This window comes from Lynx canadensis, chromosome C1, assembly GCF_007474595.2.
Source record: "Lynx canadensis isolate LIC74 chromosome C1, mLynCan4.pri.v2, whole genome shotgun sequence".
Classification (NCBI taxonomy): Eukaryota; Metazoa; Chordata; class Mammalia; order Carnivora; family Felidae; genus Lynx; species Lynx canadensis.
In genome coordinates this window covers 29,728,230-29,744,496 of record NC_044310.1, presented here as the reverse complement: position 1 = coordinate 29,744,496, position 16,267 = coordinate 29,728,230, and the positions used below count along the sequence as shown (strand labels likewise).

The window sequence follows — 16,267 nt, the reverse complement described above, 5'->3', positions numbered from 1 at the left end:
TCTCAAAAATGACGAATACTAAAAAAAAAAAAAAAAAAAAAAATTTAATTGAAAAATAGAAAGTCAAAATCTCTAATACAGTATCTGTTAACGGTTTCATATACCTCCTTTCAGACCTTTTTCTTTTCTTTTTTTAATGTTTATTTTGGAGGGAGGGGTGGGAGAAGAGCAGAGATGGGGAGACAGAGGATCCGAAGTGGGCTCTGTGCTGTCAGCATGTGGGGCTTGATCTCATGACCTGAGCTGAAGTTGGATGCTTAACTGACTGAGCCACCCAGCCACCCCTCAAACCTTTTTCTGTCTGTATTCAAAATCCTGCCAAAATTAAGGCTACCAAAATGGACCAACTCTTAAAGATACTGTTGTACATCTTAATGTAGAATTATCTTGGCCCCATCTACCCATATCAGTACACAGAAATCCATTGCAGTCTGTTCAAGGGCTCCAAAGCACACTGTATAGCTGTATCCTGATTTAATCCTTCACCGAAAAAAAAAATTGAGGTGACTAGCTTCTCACACTTGTAGATAATGCTGTAAGAATGTTCTCTTACATTTATCTCTTTGTATTTGTGATTTTTTTTTTTAGGATAAATTCCTAGAAGTGGATTTATTGGATGAAGGCTTTACATTTTCATAGATAAATGCTAACTTGCCCTCCAAAGTTGGCATACCATGTTATACTCCCGTGGTATAGTATGTGTGAATGCCAACCACTTTTATTTATTTATTTATTTATTTTGAGAGAGAGAGAGAGAGAGAGAGCGAGCAGGGAGGGAGGAGAGAGGGACAAAGAGAGAGGCAGAAAGAGAATTTTAAGCAGGCTTCATGTTCAATGTGGAGCCCAACCCAGGGCTCTATCCAACAACCCTGGGATCATGACCTGAGCCGAAATCAAGAGTCGGACACTCAGCCAACTAAGCGACCAAGGCGCCCTGCCAACCACTTTGTCAAAACAGCCTCAGCCTAGTGTTAAATCCTGATTAGTTGTTAACCCGTTAACCACATAGGTATACTTTAAAAATACTCTAGGAGGAAAAATATGAAGCAGTTATAAAACTATTCCAAAAATATGTCATTTAGAAAAGTGTTTTTTCAAACTTTGGATTGCAATCCCATTAGTGGTTTGAACATAGTTTCAGGGATTGTGACCAAAAATTAAACAAAAAGAGGGGCACCTGGCTGGCTCAGTTGGTAAAGCGTGCAATTCTCAATCTTAGGGTCATGAGTTCAAGCCTCATGCTGGGGATGGAGCCTACTTGGAAAAAAAAATAAAAAAGTAAATGAAATAATTTAAAAAATTCAGTTTATAGCACATGTAATACTGTTTGATTTATATGTGTCCTGGATTTTTATGCAAATTGTTTCCTACTGTAGGTTGTGACCCCAACAGTTTGAAAATAATTGATTTAGAATAAACATGGGTATTTCACTATCTTTACTCTTCAGGAAGAGAATTAATAACTTGAAAGGGAAGGGAGATGTAACTCAATAAATTTTAAAGTGGAGATATCTTTTTTTTTTAATTGTTTTTAAATGTTTATTTATTTCTGAGGCAGAGAGAGACAGAGCATGAGTGGGGGAGAGGCAGAGAGAGAGGGAGACACAGAAGCAGAAGTAGGCTCCAGGCTCTGAGCTGTCAGCACGGAGCCTGACGCGGGGCTCGAACCATGAACTGTGAGATCATGACCTTAGCGGTCGGTCACTCAATCGACTGAGCCACCCAGGCGCCCCAAAAGTGGAGATATCTTTCTGACTCAGCAGTTCTTTGGTAACACAGGAGGATACTGTAAACTGGATTGAGATTTTTCTTTTTCTTTCTTTTTTTTTTTTTAATTTTTTTTTAACGTTTATTTATTTTTGAGACAGAGCATGAACGGGGGAGGGTCAGAAAGAGGGAGACACAGAATCCTAAACAGGCTCCAGGCTCCAAGCTGTCAGCACAGAGCCGACGCGGGGCTCGAACTCACGGACCGTGAGCTCGTGACCTGAGCCGAAGACGGCCGCTCAACCGACTGAGCCACCCAGGCGCCCCTAGATTGAGATTTTTTCAAAGCTAAACTTTATTTTTTTTAACCAATATTTTAAATTTGGGGGAAATTATCTAAAAAATTAAGGTAATACTCAAAGTTTAGTTGACCCTTAGCTAGCCCCTATTGGAAAGAGGATAAAGCATCGAATGTATATTAACAAAAAAATCATATTTTCTCAGACTTAGTTTGACATCTATCAATCATCTCTCTAACTATGACATGTTAAGTGTTGATTTCATATTATTTATATTTAGATTATTTCCTGCTAATTCAGTTATGTGTAGTTTATATCACAGAGTTAAATATCATGCTTCATTTTGTTCTCCAAAGGGCACCACCCTTGTACTCCCAAATGCGTTTGAAAACTGGGCTGTTGCCGCATTTCTTTATTTTGTAAATACTGGACACTGAAACTTTAAACAAAAAAAGTAGATGAAGAGAGAGCACAGTTGGGGTTTCACTTGCCAACAGATAGCTCGTATTATGACTGTTATTATTTATCTCTTTGCAAGAATTTTCGAGAAATGATCCCTGCCTTTGGAATTGTCAGACTCCTGATCATCATCCTCATAAGTAAGTTTGTTTTGTGAACACCTCGCACCTTCCATTTTATTGGTTTGCCCTCCAGGAGGCCTCAGGCTTCCTAAACACTGGCAAGGAGTGACAAAGAATTGTGGCTCCCTAGCCTTAAGCAGAAAGGTAAATGGAGGAGTTTTCACAGAGCTTCATGGGTGGTTTTAGAGGTGCCTCGGTAATGAGGTTTTGCTTTTTTGTTTCTTTCTGGAGTGGGGGAAGTCAAGAGAGTCAGATATTTTGTCTACTTCAACCACAATAACTTCCTGTTTTATATTCTGGATTTTTCTCATTCGTACATTGGATTCTGTATATGATCTTGTCTGAGCTTGAAAACCACTGACCTAATCTATTTTTTCTTCAATTTCTAAATTCTCAGATTAAAAACAAACAAACAAAAAACCCCAAACAGATCTAGGATCCAAGCATGGGGTGCTGGCTGAGGGCTGAAGACAGGAGCAGGGGGTGAAGGATTTGAGAGGTCAGGGAACTAGCAGGACAGCGGATGTGGCTTTGGAAATCTCCAAGAATTACAGTAGAGAATTACATGCTGAAAAAATTTAGGAAGAGTGCTCAGTCTGGAGTGGAGGTTGAAATTTTAGCTGGGTCTGAACGTCAGGGGGGATCTTGGGTGGTGGTGGGGACACGCTGGGTCGAAGTCAAAGGGAGCCAAGGTGAGCTGGGGCCTTGTGTCTCTGAACCTGCTCCAGCTGAAGCCGGAGCCGCACAGAGGGTGTGGGAGAAGGCAGACCCGGGGGTCGGACTGTAGGCTCATACTTGATGGCCAACACGGAGGTGATGCTTGATAAAACTCAAGATCTGGGCCGTCCCCATGGTAAGCAAAAATGGTTCTGCTAATTGGTATCGAGTTCAATTATCCACATTGCTGGGAACAGGGCCAACTACCTCTGAGGAAAGAGACTAAATCCAGTTTACGGACAGTTTAGCTGTAAAAACAGTATTTCATCCTGGGAGAAGATAAGTGACTTGTTATAGCTTATACATACTCTCTATACTATTTTTGTCCGTGGGAAGCTGAAAATGTGAGGTAAAGTTGTGAGCACAGAAAGGAGAGTGAGCGCCTGGGGTCAGTGAGGAGAGTTGCCGTGGAGCAGAGCGGTCACCTGAGCTGTTGAGCGTCACTATCAGGACCAAGGGACAAGTCCTGTGACAAAAAAAAAAAAAAAAATGTTGCTACACACAGATTACCTGGGTTTCAGTCTGTTTCTTTTAGGTAATTATGAATGACTTTGTAAATGAGCCTCAAACCCTTGATGGGGAAATGGTTTTAATACTCTTCAATGTTGGAGTAAAAACCCTTTCCTCATGCAAAGGGAATCTCCAAAAATAGTTTATGTAACATTTTGTCATTCCCGAGGGAAGTAATAAAGCGGCTTCTTTATCTTACAGAGGAGGTAAGAGCCGCTAATGTTAGCCTTCCCTACCTCCTGGCACGCTTCATTTCTAAAGATTCTTCCGCCTGGTTTGCCTACTATTAAAGATGAGAAAAGTTAACACCCGCCAGATTAACAACACACAAGTACAGTTTTATTTTAAACCTGTTTCCCTTGCGAAATGTATAGTTTTAAAACCAAATGTTTAAAAAATGGTAAATATTATTCTTAACTGTGAAGGACAGTTGGCCTGGCCTTGAGGACCTTCTTTCCTGAAGCATTATTTGTTGGATATGTCTTCTAACAAAGCAACTGAGCTAACCTTTGGAAAAAAGAAAGCTCACATTTTCACTCTTCAAAAAAATCCGCATAAAGGCAACTCTCTTAAAATTAGCGACAAAACTTTTTAGCAAGGACAATAACTTGGTTTATTGGAATAGGGGCTTCTTTTCAGGTGGGAAGACATGTCTCAGTGTAGAGACTGCAGCAAGGCAGAAGCAAACTCCCCTAGGAAGCAGAAAGAGCTAGGCAGAGATCTGCAGGAAGGACATGATCAGAGAGAAATAGATTGGAGAAAACTGACATGCTGAGGGTTACAAAAGCTTTTTGAAAAGAGGCCTCCCACTGTGCAAGACTAGACCAGAGGAAACTGTTTCCAGTTGTACCTCCTCCTCCAGTGGTTTTCTTCCACTTTTCTAGTTCTATCTCTGTATTTATAATGGATTAAGAAATTCAAATGATTGAAAATAGGACAACAGCCACATTTAACCAGCATTTATGTGTACTAGTCATTTATAGTTAAATTGAATACTTCCTCGACCTCAATTCCTGTCTAGTCACTTGAATGCTGATCAATACGGTATTGAAAGGGGAACTGGGCAGAACACATGGTCCTGATGCTATTTTCCCAAAGGCAAGGACTGGGTCTTTCACTCTCGAGGACACAGTGGTTCACTAAGTGGAGCACAGGAGTTGGGGTGTGGAATGTGACAGCTGCATGAGATGTTTCCAAGTGCAGGGCACATGGAGGATGGACTTCTAGGCCAGAAACCCAGGAGCTCTTTTTGCATCATGGATCTGACTTATTTGAAGAATGTCTAAGTTCTGGGCTCTCACTGTTCCACTGGAGAATGTGGACTCATTTCCTTTCTTGGCCTGGTGGTTCTTAGAGGCAGTTGGTGCGGTGGGTGAGAGGCAAGCCTCCATAGCCAGACTTCTTTTTTTTTTTAACGTTATTATTATTGAGAGAGAGAGACACACATACACAGAGCATGAGCAGGGGAGGGGCAGACACAGAATCCGAAGTAGGCTCCAGGCTCTGAGCTGTCAGCACAGAGCCCGACGCAGGGCTCGAAACTCACAAACCGCGAGATCATGACCTGAGCTGAAGTCGGACACTCAACCGACTGAGCCACCCAGGCGCCCCTCATAGACAGATTCTTAAGGTTCAAATCCTGCCCTTGCCCCTGAGCTGTGTGGCCTTGGACAAGCACTTACCCTCTGTGTTTTGTTTCCTTATGTATAAGATGCCACGGTAATTCCTCACTTGGATTGCAGCAATATCAATAATCTAGGTGGTCTTCCTGCCCCTGGCCTTGCTCCTTTACGCTCTTTCCTATATAGCAGCCAGAATGATCTTTTAAAAGTGTTTAAGTCGGATTCATATCACTCCTGTGCTCAAAGGCTTTCAAAGGTTTCCGACACTTGGAGTCAAAGCCCTTACACTGGCTCCTTAAAGCCCTTCCATGATTGGTCCCCGCCCCTCACCTATAATTTTATCCCAAACTGTAGTCTAGAATCACCTGGAGGTCTGTTACAAACAGATTTCTGAGCCTCATCTTCAGAGTTTCTGGTTCAATAAGGATGGGGGTGGGCCTGAGAATTTCAATGTTTAGTAAGTTCCCAGGTGAATGTTAATGCTTGGAGGGGCAGGGAATCATGCTTTGAAACCCACCCATCCAGCCAGCAACTCTGCTTTGGATTCCTCCAGCACCCAGGCACATTTCCTGCCTCAGGGACTTTGCACCTGCTCTTCCCTCTGCCTGGAAGACTCTTATTTCAGATGTCAGCACGGCTGCTCTCTTATCTCCCTCAAATGTCATATCTCAGTGAGATTGTCCCGACTCTATTAAAATTACACCCTACTCCCAGCATTCCTAATCCCTCCTTCCTCTCATTGCATTTTCTCTATAGCCCTTACCACCATTTGATGTATTGTGTGTTTTACTTATTTGTGTGCCTCCCCCGCGAGACTGTCAGCTCCATGAAGCAGGGCCGTTCACTGCAGTATCTCTATCACTTCTCTGGCACAGAGAAGATAACCAATAATACTTGTTGGATGAATACATCTGTAAAATGGGATAGTGATATACTTATTTCCTAGCGTTGTTGTGAGGATTAGTGAATGAATACTCATAAGGTTCTTACTACAGCACCTGGCACAGAGTAAGTCTCCATAAATGTTAGCAGCTACCATTGTCAGAAAGGAATCAAAACATCTGGTGCACTGTTGTGGCGATTCTGGGGCTCACCAGGTTGTTTTTCTTTCTAGTTGTGTCGGATATGGGATTTGCTCTCTACAGAAGGTTCTTTGTCCCTGCAAATGGGTCACCGGTGAGTTCAGTTATTATTATTATTAAGTTATTTTGAGAGGGAGGAGCGGTGGAGAGAGAGAGAGAGAGAGAGAGAGAATCCCACGCAGGCTCCATGTTGTCAGCGCAGACCCGACTCGGGGTTTCATCTCACGAACTCGTGAGATCATGAACCTGAGCCGAAATCAGGAGTCATACGCTCAATGGCTGAGCCACCCAGGCGCCACCAACTTATTATTTTTTAAGTGAAAATTGTTTATCAGTAGCTTAAAAGGGTCAGCAAATGGGGACAACAAGTCTATGACTTAGGGCAGCCAAATTTCCATTTGGAAGTTAAGCAATTCCTGAAGACTTTTGGATTGTCCTTTTCACTTAACTGTCTCAGAGCCCGGACGTCGGCTCTGCTTCCCTGCACCTGACCTACTGGTGGCTATTGGTAGCAAAACAGGAGAGAAGGGATTTTACTGTCCCTAGAGAATAAAAAGCAGATTGAAACAGCAAAGAAAATTTGGGTCTGGATGATTTGCAATACAAAGAAAACTGACAAAGATTTCCAGTTTCGTGGTGATAGTCTTTGAATTTGGTAGTTTGTTTGCATATTTGTGTGTATATTACTCTATGTTCTCATTCTGACATTCCATTTATGTGGGGTCAGACAGCGCTCCCACAGAGATCCCTTGTGGCAATGCAACACATTCTCTCGGGATTATGTGGAACCATCCCCAATGCGATGATGATAGAGAATGAGAAACACGGCTCTCTTGTGTACTCGGAGAGTTGATGAAATAACATGTTTAGCTTTGTATGTTTTTAGAACATCTCTTTGCACATGCAGCTTTGTGTCTCTTTTGCCTCACTGCCTTGTTCCTCAGGCTTTTAAGGCTCTTGTTTGACTCTGACGGTACTTGTTTTTTTAGAGATGCAATTGAAATATGCAGTTAGCATGTTCTCATTTCCATTTCTTCCCCCTTCCTCCCAAGGTGTCTTTTGCAGCCCACATTGCGGGTGGATTCGCTGGAATGTCCATAGGTTACACTGTGTTTAGCTGCTTTGATAAGGCACTGCTGAAGGACCCAAGATTTTGGATAGCAATTGCAGCTTATTCAGCGTGTGTCTTATTTGCTGTGTTTTTCAACATTTTCCTGTCCCCAGCAAACTGACCTGCCTCTAGTCTAAGCCAAATAATGAAAAGAGCTATCTGGGAAAAAAAACTGAAGTCTACGAAGAGACAGAGAAGTCCTTGCAAATGCTAACAATTTTATAAAGAGGTCAAAACATGATTCAAGTCATCAGTTGCAAAGACTGTTTACAAAGGAATCAGGGTCAGGGTAGGGGCTTCTGAATGCAGAGGGAGGGAAAAGGAAGAGAGAAAAGGGGAGGGACAGAAAAAGCAGGGGTTGGCTCTTTCCAGACATGCGGTGTGCATTGTATGTATCCTCTAAAAGAGACTTGGTCTCCTTGGAGGATATGTTGTAGAGACTGCTTGATATAATCCACAAATACTGTACTGTGCTGATAATAAAAACTTTTCGTACCTGTGCCAGACTATTGATAATCACTTTCAATCACCTTTGGGGTGGATGAGGTGCTTTATATACATTATTGCTAATCTTTTCAACAACCCAGAAAGGTGGCTATTACTCTGCATCTAGAGAGGAGGACATGGAAACTCATTAAAAAAAAAAAAAAAAAATCAAGTAACTTGTCTAGGAGGGAGCAGGATTTAAAGGTTGGTAATGACTCAAAAGCCCATACTATCCTTCCTTACTGGTCTAATGATGCTGTGTTCCCCAAAAACTTAAAGTTGAGAGTATCTTGGAGTATACGAACAAACATTACTGAGAGCACCCCATGAATGGTAGAAATACCTTATAAAAGAAGACTGAAAATTTCCCGGACTGCTAGTTTAAGATTCTAGAAGTATGTCTAGGATCCCAAGGGACCTAGAACTAGCTTTCTCGTGCACACTGGGTACCTGGACTTTGGTGTTCTCACCCATAAGATATTTTCATCCTTTCCATGGCTGGTGGCTTTCCTGGGAGTGGGCAGAATTTATTTACAAAAGGTAAAATGTCATGTCTGAAAGCTGAGTAGCCTGTCTCCTTTCCTATTATAGAACCTGGATTGTTGGCCATTCTCTTTCCAAAATGGTAGTTTGGGGCCACCTGAACACAGGGAATACATGTTTTTTTCTTTCATCATTGACCTGTTCCATTATTTATTTATTAAAATTAAAAAAAAATGTTTATTTTTGAGAGACAGAGGTGAGCAGGAGAGGGGCAGAGAGAGAGGGACACACAGAATATGAAGCAGGCTCCAGGCTCCGAGCTGTCAGCACAGAGCCTGACGTGGGCCGTGAACCTTTGAACCCACCAACTGCGAGATCATGACCTGAGCCGAAGCTGGACACTTAACCGACCGAGCTACCTGGGTGCCCCAACATGTCTTATTTATAAACAACTAGCTAAACACGTTGCTATATTCTGAAAGGAGCATCCATACTTACTTAGATATATTGAGAAAAGTAGTTCAACATTTTGAGAAAAACGGATCTGAGATTTGTTAAAAACATATCTTTGAGCGTGAGAATATGCATGTGTTTTTGCTTAAACAAAGATTCGAACAAGAACTTAAAAGATAAGAGTCCCTTTTATCTTCCCGTCCCAAACCCTGCTCTTTTCCCTTGGTGGTGACCGATGTCAACAGCTGGGTGTGTATTCTTGCAGACCTTTTTCTGTCCAGAGTGTGCTGAAAGGATTTCGTTGATGCCTAATCACCCACTGCGCTGAATGGCACTGAATCTGCTCTGTACCCCCAAAGGGACAAGTTCAGAAAACAAGTTGAAGATGACTGTGATCGAACTTCGAAGGAGAATTTGCTTCTCGGATTTACCTCAACTAAGCTTTGGGTTAATCTCTCTGTTTTAGCTAATTAAATATACATATGAAATGTATGCTTTAACAAGATAAATGAGATTATATTACATGGATTGTTCGGTCACTTGCTTTACAATGTGACATAGGGACCCTATTCTCGGAGTTGCTGAGTGAGAAAGTTGTACTGTAGCTATTTAACCACGTCTCTACTGGACATTGAAGTTGTTCCTGCTTTTGTACTATTGTCTACAGTGCTATGTGACCTTCCTAGTACACGCAGTGTGTCTTTGAGTATGTTTGCTGAGTGAATATTTTGAACATCCAGAAGCAGAAATGCTATGTTAATTTTGATAGATTTTGGGGACACCTGGGTGGCTCAGTTGGTTGAGCATCCGACTCTTGAACTCAGCTCAGGTCTCTTTTTTTTTTTTTTAAGTTTATTTATTTATTTTGAGAACTCAGCTCAGGCCTTGATCTTAGGTTTGTTGAGTTCAAGCCCTGCGTTTAACATGGAGCCTACTTAACAACGACAAACAAAAAACCAACAAAAAACTGCCTTTTAAGTAGCTGCATCCATTTGTTGACAGTATATGATAGTAACAGATTCCTTACACTTGTGCCAAGAGCAGGTATGTCTTTGAAAAAGACGTCAGCCCAGAGCCCACTTTGGATCCTGTGTCTCCTCTCTCTCTGCCCCGACCCTGCTTATGTTCTCTCTCACTCGCTCTCTCTCTCTCTAAAATAAAACATTAAGATGAAACAGCCAATGTCTAAAAAAATTTGCACTTTTGATAAAGAAATACTTCATTTAAATTTGTATTTGACTACTAATGAGGCTTAGTGTTTTTCAAGTTTATTAATAATTTATGCATAGTTTATGTATTACACATAATATGTAAGTTATATAATACATAAATACAAATATGAATATATATGTATAATTTTTTCCCCTATGAAATAGTTGCATTTAATCTGAAAAGTATGTGTTAGTTGGCAAAGAAGCCCAGGGAAGGAGCACCTGGCTTGCTCAGTTCGTAGACCATGTGACTTGATCTTGGGCTTGTAAGTTTGAGCCCCATGCTAGGGAGTAGAGGTTACTTAAAAACAAAAAAAATCTTACGAAAAAAAAAAAAAGCCCAGCAAAAGAACTAGTCCTTTGTCATGGCCAACCCATCAGGTCACTAGCTCTGAAGAGAGACCTTTAATGACCTAAATGGAAATGTAACTGTATGTAACAGAAAACTAGACAGAGAAACAGAATTCATTTAACTATGAAATTGGACATGACCCATTGATTATTAAGATTGATGACTAAGAAGTTACTATTTAGTCAGAAAGACTTTTTGGTACCAGCCACATCGTTCACATAACCAAAAACAGTGATATCTAATTTCCCCAGGAGGCAAAACTACTGTAAAGAAAAACAAAATCACCCAAACATCTGGTGTTCTAAATTTAGCATCTCTGAATTATAGAGGAACCACCTATTCAGCTTAATTTGGGGCTCGTAACTGTAGTCTTCTAAACTGCTGTGTTATTGGAAATATTGGAAATATTCTTTATCTGTCCTGTCCAATAAAGCAGCTGCTAGGCACATGAAGCTTTTAAATTTTAGTTAAAATTAAATAAGATAAAAAATTCAATTCCCGTGTTACACAGACACAGCACAAGTGCCCGGTGACTATACATAGCTAGTGGCTACCTTATTGGACAATGCAGAGTTAATTTCAACATCACTGCAAAAGTTCTATTGGATGCAGCCAACTTAGAAGGAGGAGCACAAAAGGATCTTAGCTGATGGCTGACTCAGTGCGCTGAACTGAACCTCTCTACACCTGCAAAGGGGGGCACATTCAGAGAATAAGCATGATTTGCTTCTCAGATTTATCTAAACAGGTTTGTGTTAATCTTTGTTTTAGCAAATTAAGAAAGAGTTGTTTGAAATGTTTTTATTTTTTGCTTTTGGGTTCTATGGGATTGAATCTATGTAGACTAGTATTCATGTCATTTGTTATGAAAGCTTCAGAACCTAAGATTTGTAGCTGAATAATTTACTGCTCCTTCTTTCAGGAAATATTATGCTCTTGTCCCTTAAGGAGAAGAAAAACATTTTTGTGTGTGTGTGATTATAAAAGTGCTCATGGTAAAAACAAACTAAAATACATATTACAAAAAATTAAGTTAATTGTAATCACACCATCCAGAGATAATCATAGTTAATATCTCAATGAATATCCTTCTGGGCTTTTTTGGACGCATCTCTACCTATAAAAAATATATAATTATGGGGTCATACTGTTCTATTTTATAAACTGAAACAATTTATCAAATGTCTTTTTATATTAGTATATATTTATCATTTTTATTGGTTGCATAGTACCATACCATGGATGTACTGTTATTTATTAAGTGCAATGCTGTCTTTCTTGTATTGATAGTTATTTTGGACATTTTCAATTTGTGAGTATTATAAACAACACGAATAATACCAATTTCTTACACTTGAAAGTGTTTTGGATTGTTGGATCAAAGAATATACTATTATTAACATAATAAAGTTAAATAGAAATTTTCTCTATCTCAGGAATACAACTAAATTTTAGAACATTGATGGTTTTGAATCTTTTCAACTGTATGAAGCTTTTAGAAAAGGAACTAAATAAAGACTTTTGAACTAATTGTTTAAAAAGCCCAACTACCACTATTTGACATACCTAATTTAAATAAACTTAAGGGAAAACAGATGATTTCTTGATGTTTCAGTGCAAAGAGGAAAAATAAGTTTAGTAGAATAGGAACTGATTTTAGAGCTGCACTGATTTTTTTTTTAAATGTTTATTTCTGAGAAAGAGAGACAGAGACAGAGCACGAGAAGGGGAGGGGCAGAGAGAGAGGGAGACACAGAATGGGAAGCAGGCTCCAGGCTCTGAGCTGTCAGCACAGAGCCTGACGTGGGACTCTAACCCACAAACTGTGAGATCATGACCTGAGCCGAAGTTGGATGCTTAACTGACTGAGCCACCCAGGCACCCCTACACTGATTGAGTTTTAATGCCAGTTTCAGCTGTGTGACCTTGGGTAATTTAAGGTGTGCCTCAGTTTCCTCATCTGTAAAATGGGGAAACAACGTATCTACCTCATAAGATTTTTATGATGAACATATCGTGTAGCTACAGTATCCCAGGATTTTACTTGCGTATGTAACATTTCCCTTTAGACGAGGGATATAGGATATATATTGATATATATATTTTTCAATTTAATTTCTTTTTCAAAATTTTATTTAAATTTTAGTTAACATACAGTGCAACATGTGTCAGGAGTAGACACCACACTGATATTTTAAACCTAAGTGATGAAACCATTCCCTCTTTTTAATCTTTCCCATGGGATATTTCCTCTTCGATACCCTAGTATATCTATCTACCTTACTATGGAACATACTATCTGATAATCCAAGCATCTGAATTATGATTTACCCACCTGCTCCTTCCTCAAAAGCAAGATATATGTCTTAAATATGTCAAATATTATTACAATGAAAGTATGTATAATACAACCACCACATCAGCCATCCATTTATTTCAAGAACTATCTAATAACATTCTGGTAGTACAGAAATAGTTGAGAATTTTTGGAGTTCATTTTAAGATGATAAAAATGTACAAAATTTTTCATAGATAATTAAGAATTTTATGAATATTCATAAATATTACTGAAATTTCTGATTTCTGAAAATGCTCAACAGCTGCCAGAAAGCAATTTAGACATTTAAATGTGGATTAAAAACAAATCTAAATTCCTATAGCAAGAGCCAGATCCGTTTCCTCTGGTTTTGTTAAATGCTGTATCTTAGTGAATTGTTAAATGAAACACGTTCATTTTCCTTTGTGTGTAAATGAGATTTAAAAATCACTGACTTTGGTTATAATTAAAAAAAATTTTTAATGTTTATTTATTTTTGAGAAAGAGAGAAACAATACGAGCTAGGGAGGAGGAGAGAGAGAGAGGGAGGGAGATATAGGATCTGAAGTGGGCTCCAGGCTCTGAGTGGTCAGCACAGAGCCCGATGCAGGGCTTGAACTCACGAACAGTGAGATCATGACCTAAGCTGGAATCAGACACTCAACTGACTCAGCCACCCAGGTGCCCTGGCTATAATTTTTATATAATCTTAATAAATAGGCTTATAAGATCATGTCAGTAGTTTTAGGAACCTCTTCAGAAGTTCTCAGTTTAACAAAGTAAAACAGTAAGTAAGCTTCAGCTAATAATAACAAGACTCCTTTCTTGTAGGGAATCCTACAGTTCTATTATTATTATTTTTTTAATTTTTATTTACTTAAGTAATCTGTACACCCAATGTGGGGCCCGAACTCATGACCCGCAGATCAAGAGTTGCATGCTGTTCTGACTGAGCCAGCCAGGCACCCCATCTACAGTTCTGTTCTTCATACAGAATATACACAACCCCTCCTCCAGGTATCTTTTTTCCCCTTCTTTGTTGCAGTATGAGGTCTAAACATAAGTGACTTAAAATTCCTGGTATCTTAAATATATTCTTCATAAGATTATCACAGATCTCTAGGAAAAAATTAAAGCAACCAGCACACTAAAAGAGTGATGCTTTGTTCATGTTTTGGCCATAGGTTCGCTTTACGAAATAGCATGCCCTTCAGAATGGAAGAATGTATCTGCCTCCTATTTGATGGGGTTCAGAGCTAAGATGGCTGACTAAATAAACATGGGGAACTGGAATTTCCTTGGAGGCATCCTGGAGGAAGTTCACATCCACTCCACCATAATTGGAAAGATCTGGCTCACTATCCTGTTCATATTTCGAATGCTTGTTCTGGGTGTAGCAGCTGAAGATGTCTGGAACGACGAGCAGTCTGGCTTCATCTGTAATACAGAACAACCCGGCTGCAGAAATGTATGCTATGACCAGGCCTTTCCCATCTCCCTCATTAGATACTGGATCTTGCAGGTGATATTTGTGTCTTCACCATCCCTGGTCTATATGGGCCATGCTTTGTACCGACTGAAAGTTCTGGAGAAAGAGAGGCAGAGGAAGAAAGCTCAGCTGAGAGGGGCACTGAAGGGGGTGGAGTGTGAAATGCCCTGGGACAGGAGGAGACTGGAGCAAGAACTTTGTCAGTTGGAACAAAGGAAACTAAGCAAAGCCCCACTCAGGGGGACCTTGCTTTGCACTTATGTGATACACATTTTCACTCGCTCTGTGGTAGAGGTTGGGTTCATGATTGGACAGTACCTTTTGTATGGATTTCATTTAGAGCCTTTATTTAAATGCCACAGCCACCCATGTCCAAATATAATTGATTGTTTTGTCTCAAGACCAACAGAAAAGACAATATTCCTGTTATTTATGCAGTCTATAGCCACTGTTTCACTTTTCTTAAATATTCTAGAAATTTTCCACCTAGGTTTTAAAAAGATTAAAAGAGGGCTTTGGGGACGATATAAACTGAAGGATGAGCACAATGAATTCTTTGTGAACAAGTCAAAACAAAATCTTGCCAAATATCAGAGCACATCTGCAAATTCACTGAAGAGACTCTCTCCTGCACCTGATTATTATTTGTTGATGGAAAAGCAAACACACACAGCAGTGTGCCCTAGTTTAAATTCACCTGCATTTCAGGCAGATCCTGACCATCACAATGGAAATGATGAGAAATGCATTTTGGATGGGCAAGAAACTGTACTTTCTAATGAGATGTGCACACTTAGCGCAACCTGTAGTCACCTTCAACACATCAGCTCATGTAATAATGAAGACAGTCGCAAAATATTTAGAAAAGAAGTGGGTCACCCATTAAAGGGAAAGAAAGAAATCGATGGCAAAGACAGCAAAAGGAACCACTACTCTAGAGGTCAAGGTTCTATTCCAGGTGTTGCTATAGATCCAGACGACCACGTGGGACAGTCGCCTCAAACAGCTTTCTCTCTGCCAGCTAACTGTGCTTGGAAACGGAGGTGGCTTAGTGCTACATGGGGTCCCTCTACAGAAGGTGAAAATCGGCCGTCACCTCCTAAAGGAAACCTCAAGGGCCAGTTCAGAGAGGGCACAAACAGAACCCTTCCTCCTTCCCAGGGAGACTGTCTGGACATTCCAGACACTCCTGATTCTTTGGGACGGTTGTCCTTAGAATCTGATTTGATCAGGAGCTGCAATAATTCTACTGCTTGCCCTCCAAATCCTTTAGCGCTGCTGACAAACAACCTCATCGGTAGGCGGGCTCCCACAGACCTTCAGATCTGAAAGCTGTGACTTCTAGACATCCTGCATATTATATGACCCTAGCGTGGTGGTGGTGGAGCAGGCAAAACAAATAAGGGCAGCTCTAAAGACGAGCTGTTTAGGCAGACAATTGCAAACCTACTTCAAAAAGGAAAAACACATTAATTCTAAATGGTGATGGGGCAGTTTTAAATTCAAGGAGGGCTACCGGATCAGGATTACTTTTTTCACAGGCTCCCTTCAGAATTCGTGAAAACTGATTCCGGGAACGTCACGTTAAGAATCCAGGCTTAATGGTTTGGAACTACGTTTTTCCTTGATGGGAGCAGAGCCTTAGGAGACTATACTGATTCTACATAAGTCTCCCTTTTAGTTACTAATCTTTTATTTCTGGACAATGGTTAAATTGTTTGTCCCTGGGACTTAATTTCGTTTCCTTCTATAGACTGCAACCTGATGTCTCTTGAGTATAATCAAAATGTTGCTATCTAGTAAATAAAATTTTAAAAAGATTGGTGGCTTTAAAACATCGTGATTCA

General features: G+C 40.2%; 2 protein-coding genes across 2 annotated transcripts in view; both read left to right on the top strand.

Annotated features, from left to right (window-relative positions):
* The window catches only part of RHBDL2 (rhomboid like 2), a 52,804-nt gene extending 44,674 nt beyond the window's left edge, over positions 1 to 8,130 (top strand). Inside the window, exons 7-9 of the mRNA XM_030324767.2 lie at positions 2,545 to 2,605; positions 6,551 to 6,612; positions 7,571 to 8,130. Of these exons, the coding sequence (XP_030180627.1) occupies positions 2,545 to 2,605; positions 6,551 to 6,612; positions 7,571 to 7,750 (303 nt within the window). The 3' untranslated portion in view covers positions 7,751 to 8,130. The remainder of the gene's footprint in view (positions 1 to 2,544; positions 2,606 to 6,550; positions 6,613 to 7,570) is intronic.
* Positions 8,131 to 14,190: 6,060 nt separating this feature from the next.
* On the top strand, positions 14,191 to 16,227 carry GJA9 (gap junction protein alpha 9). Its single transcript, XM_032594262.1, has one exon. It carries the CDS (start codon positions 14,211 to 14,213, stop codon positions 15,747 to 15,749), a length of 1,539 nt encoding a protein of 512 aa, XP_032450153.1. The 5' UTR covers positions 14,191 to 14,210; the 3' UTR covers positions 15,750 to 16,227.
* The last annotated feature ends 40 nt before the right edge of the window (positions 16,228 to 16,267 follow it).

What these genes read in the sequence shown, in the direction of transcription:
- GJA9 (XM_032594262.1), top strand. Translation starts at nt 14,211, where the DNA reads ATGGGGAACTGGAATTTCCTTGGAGGCATCCTGGAGGAAGTTCACATC.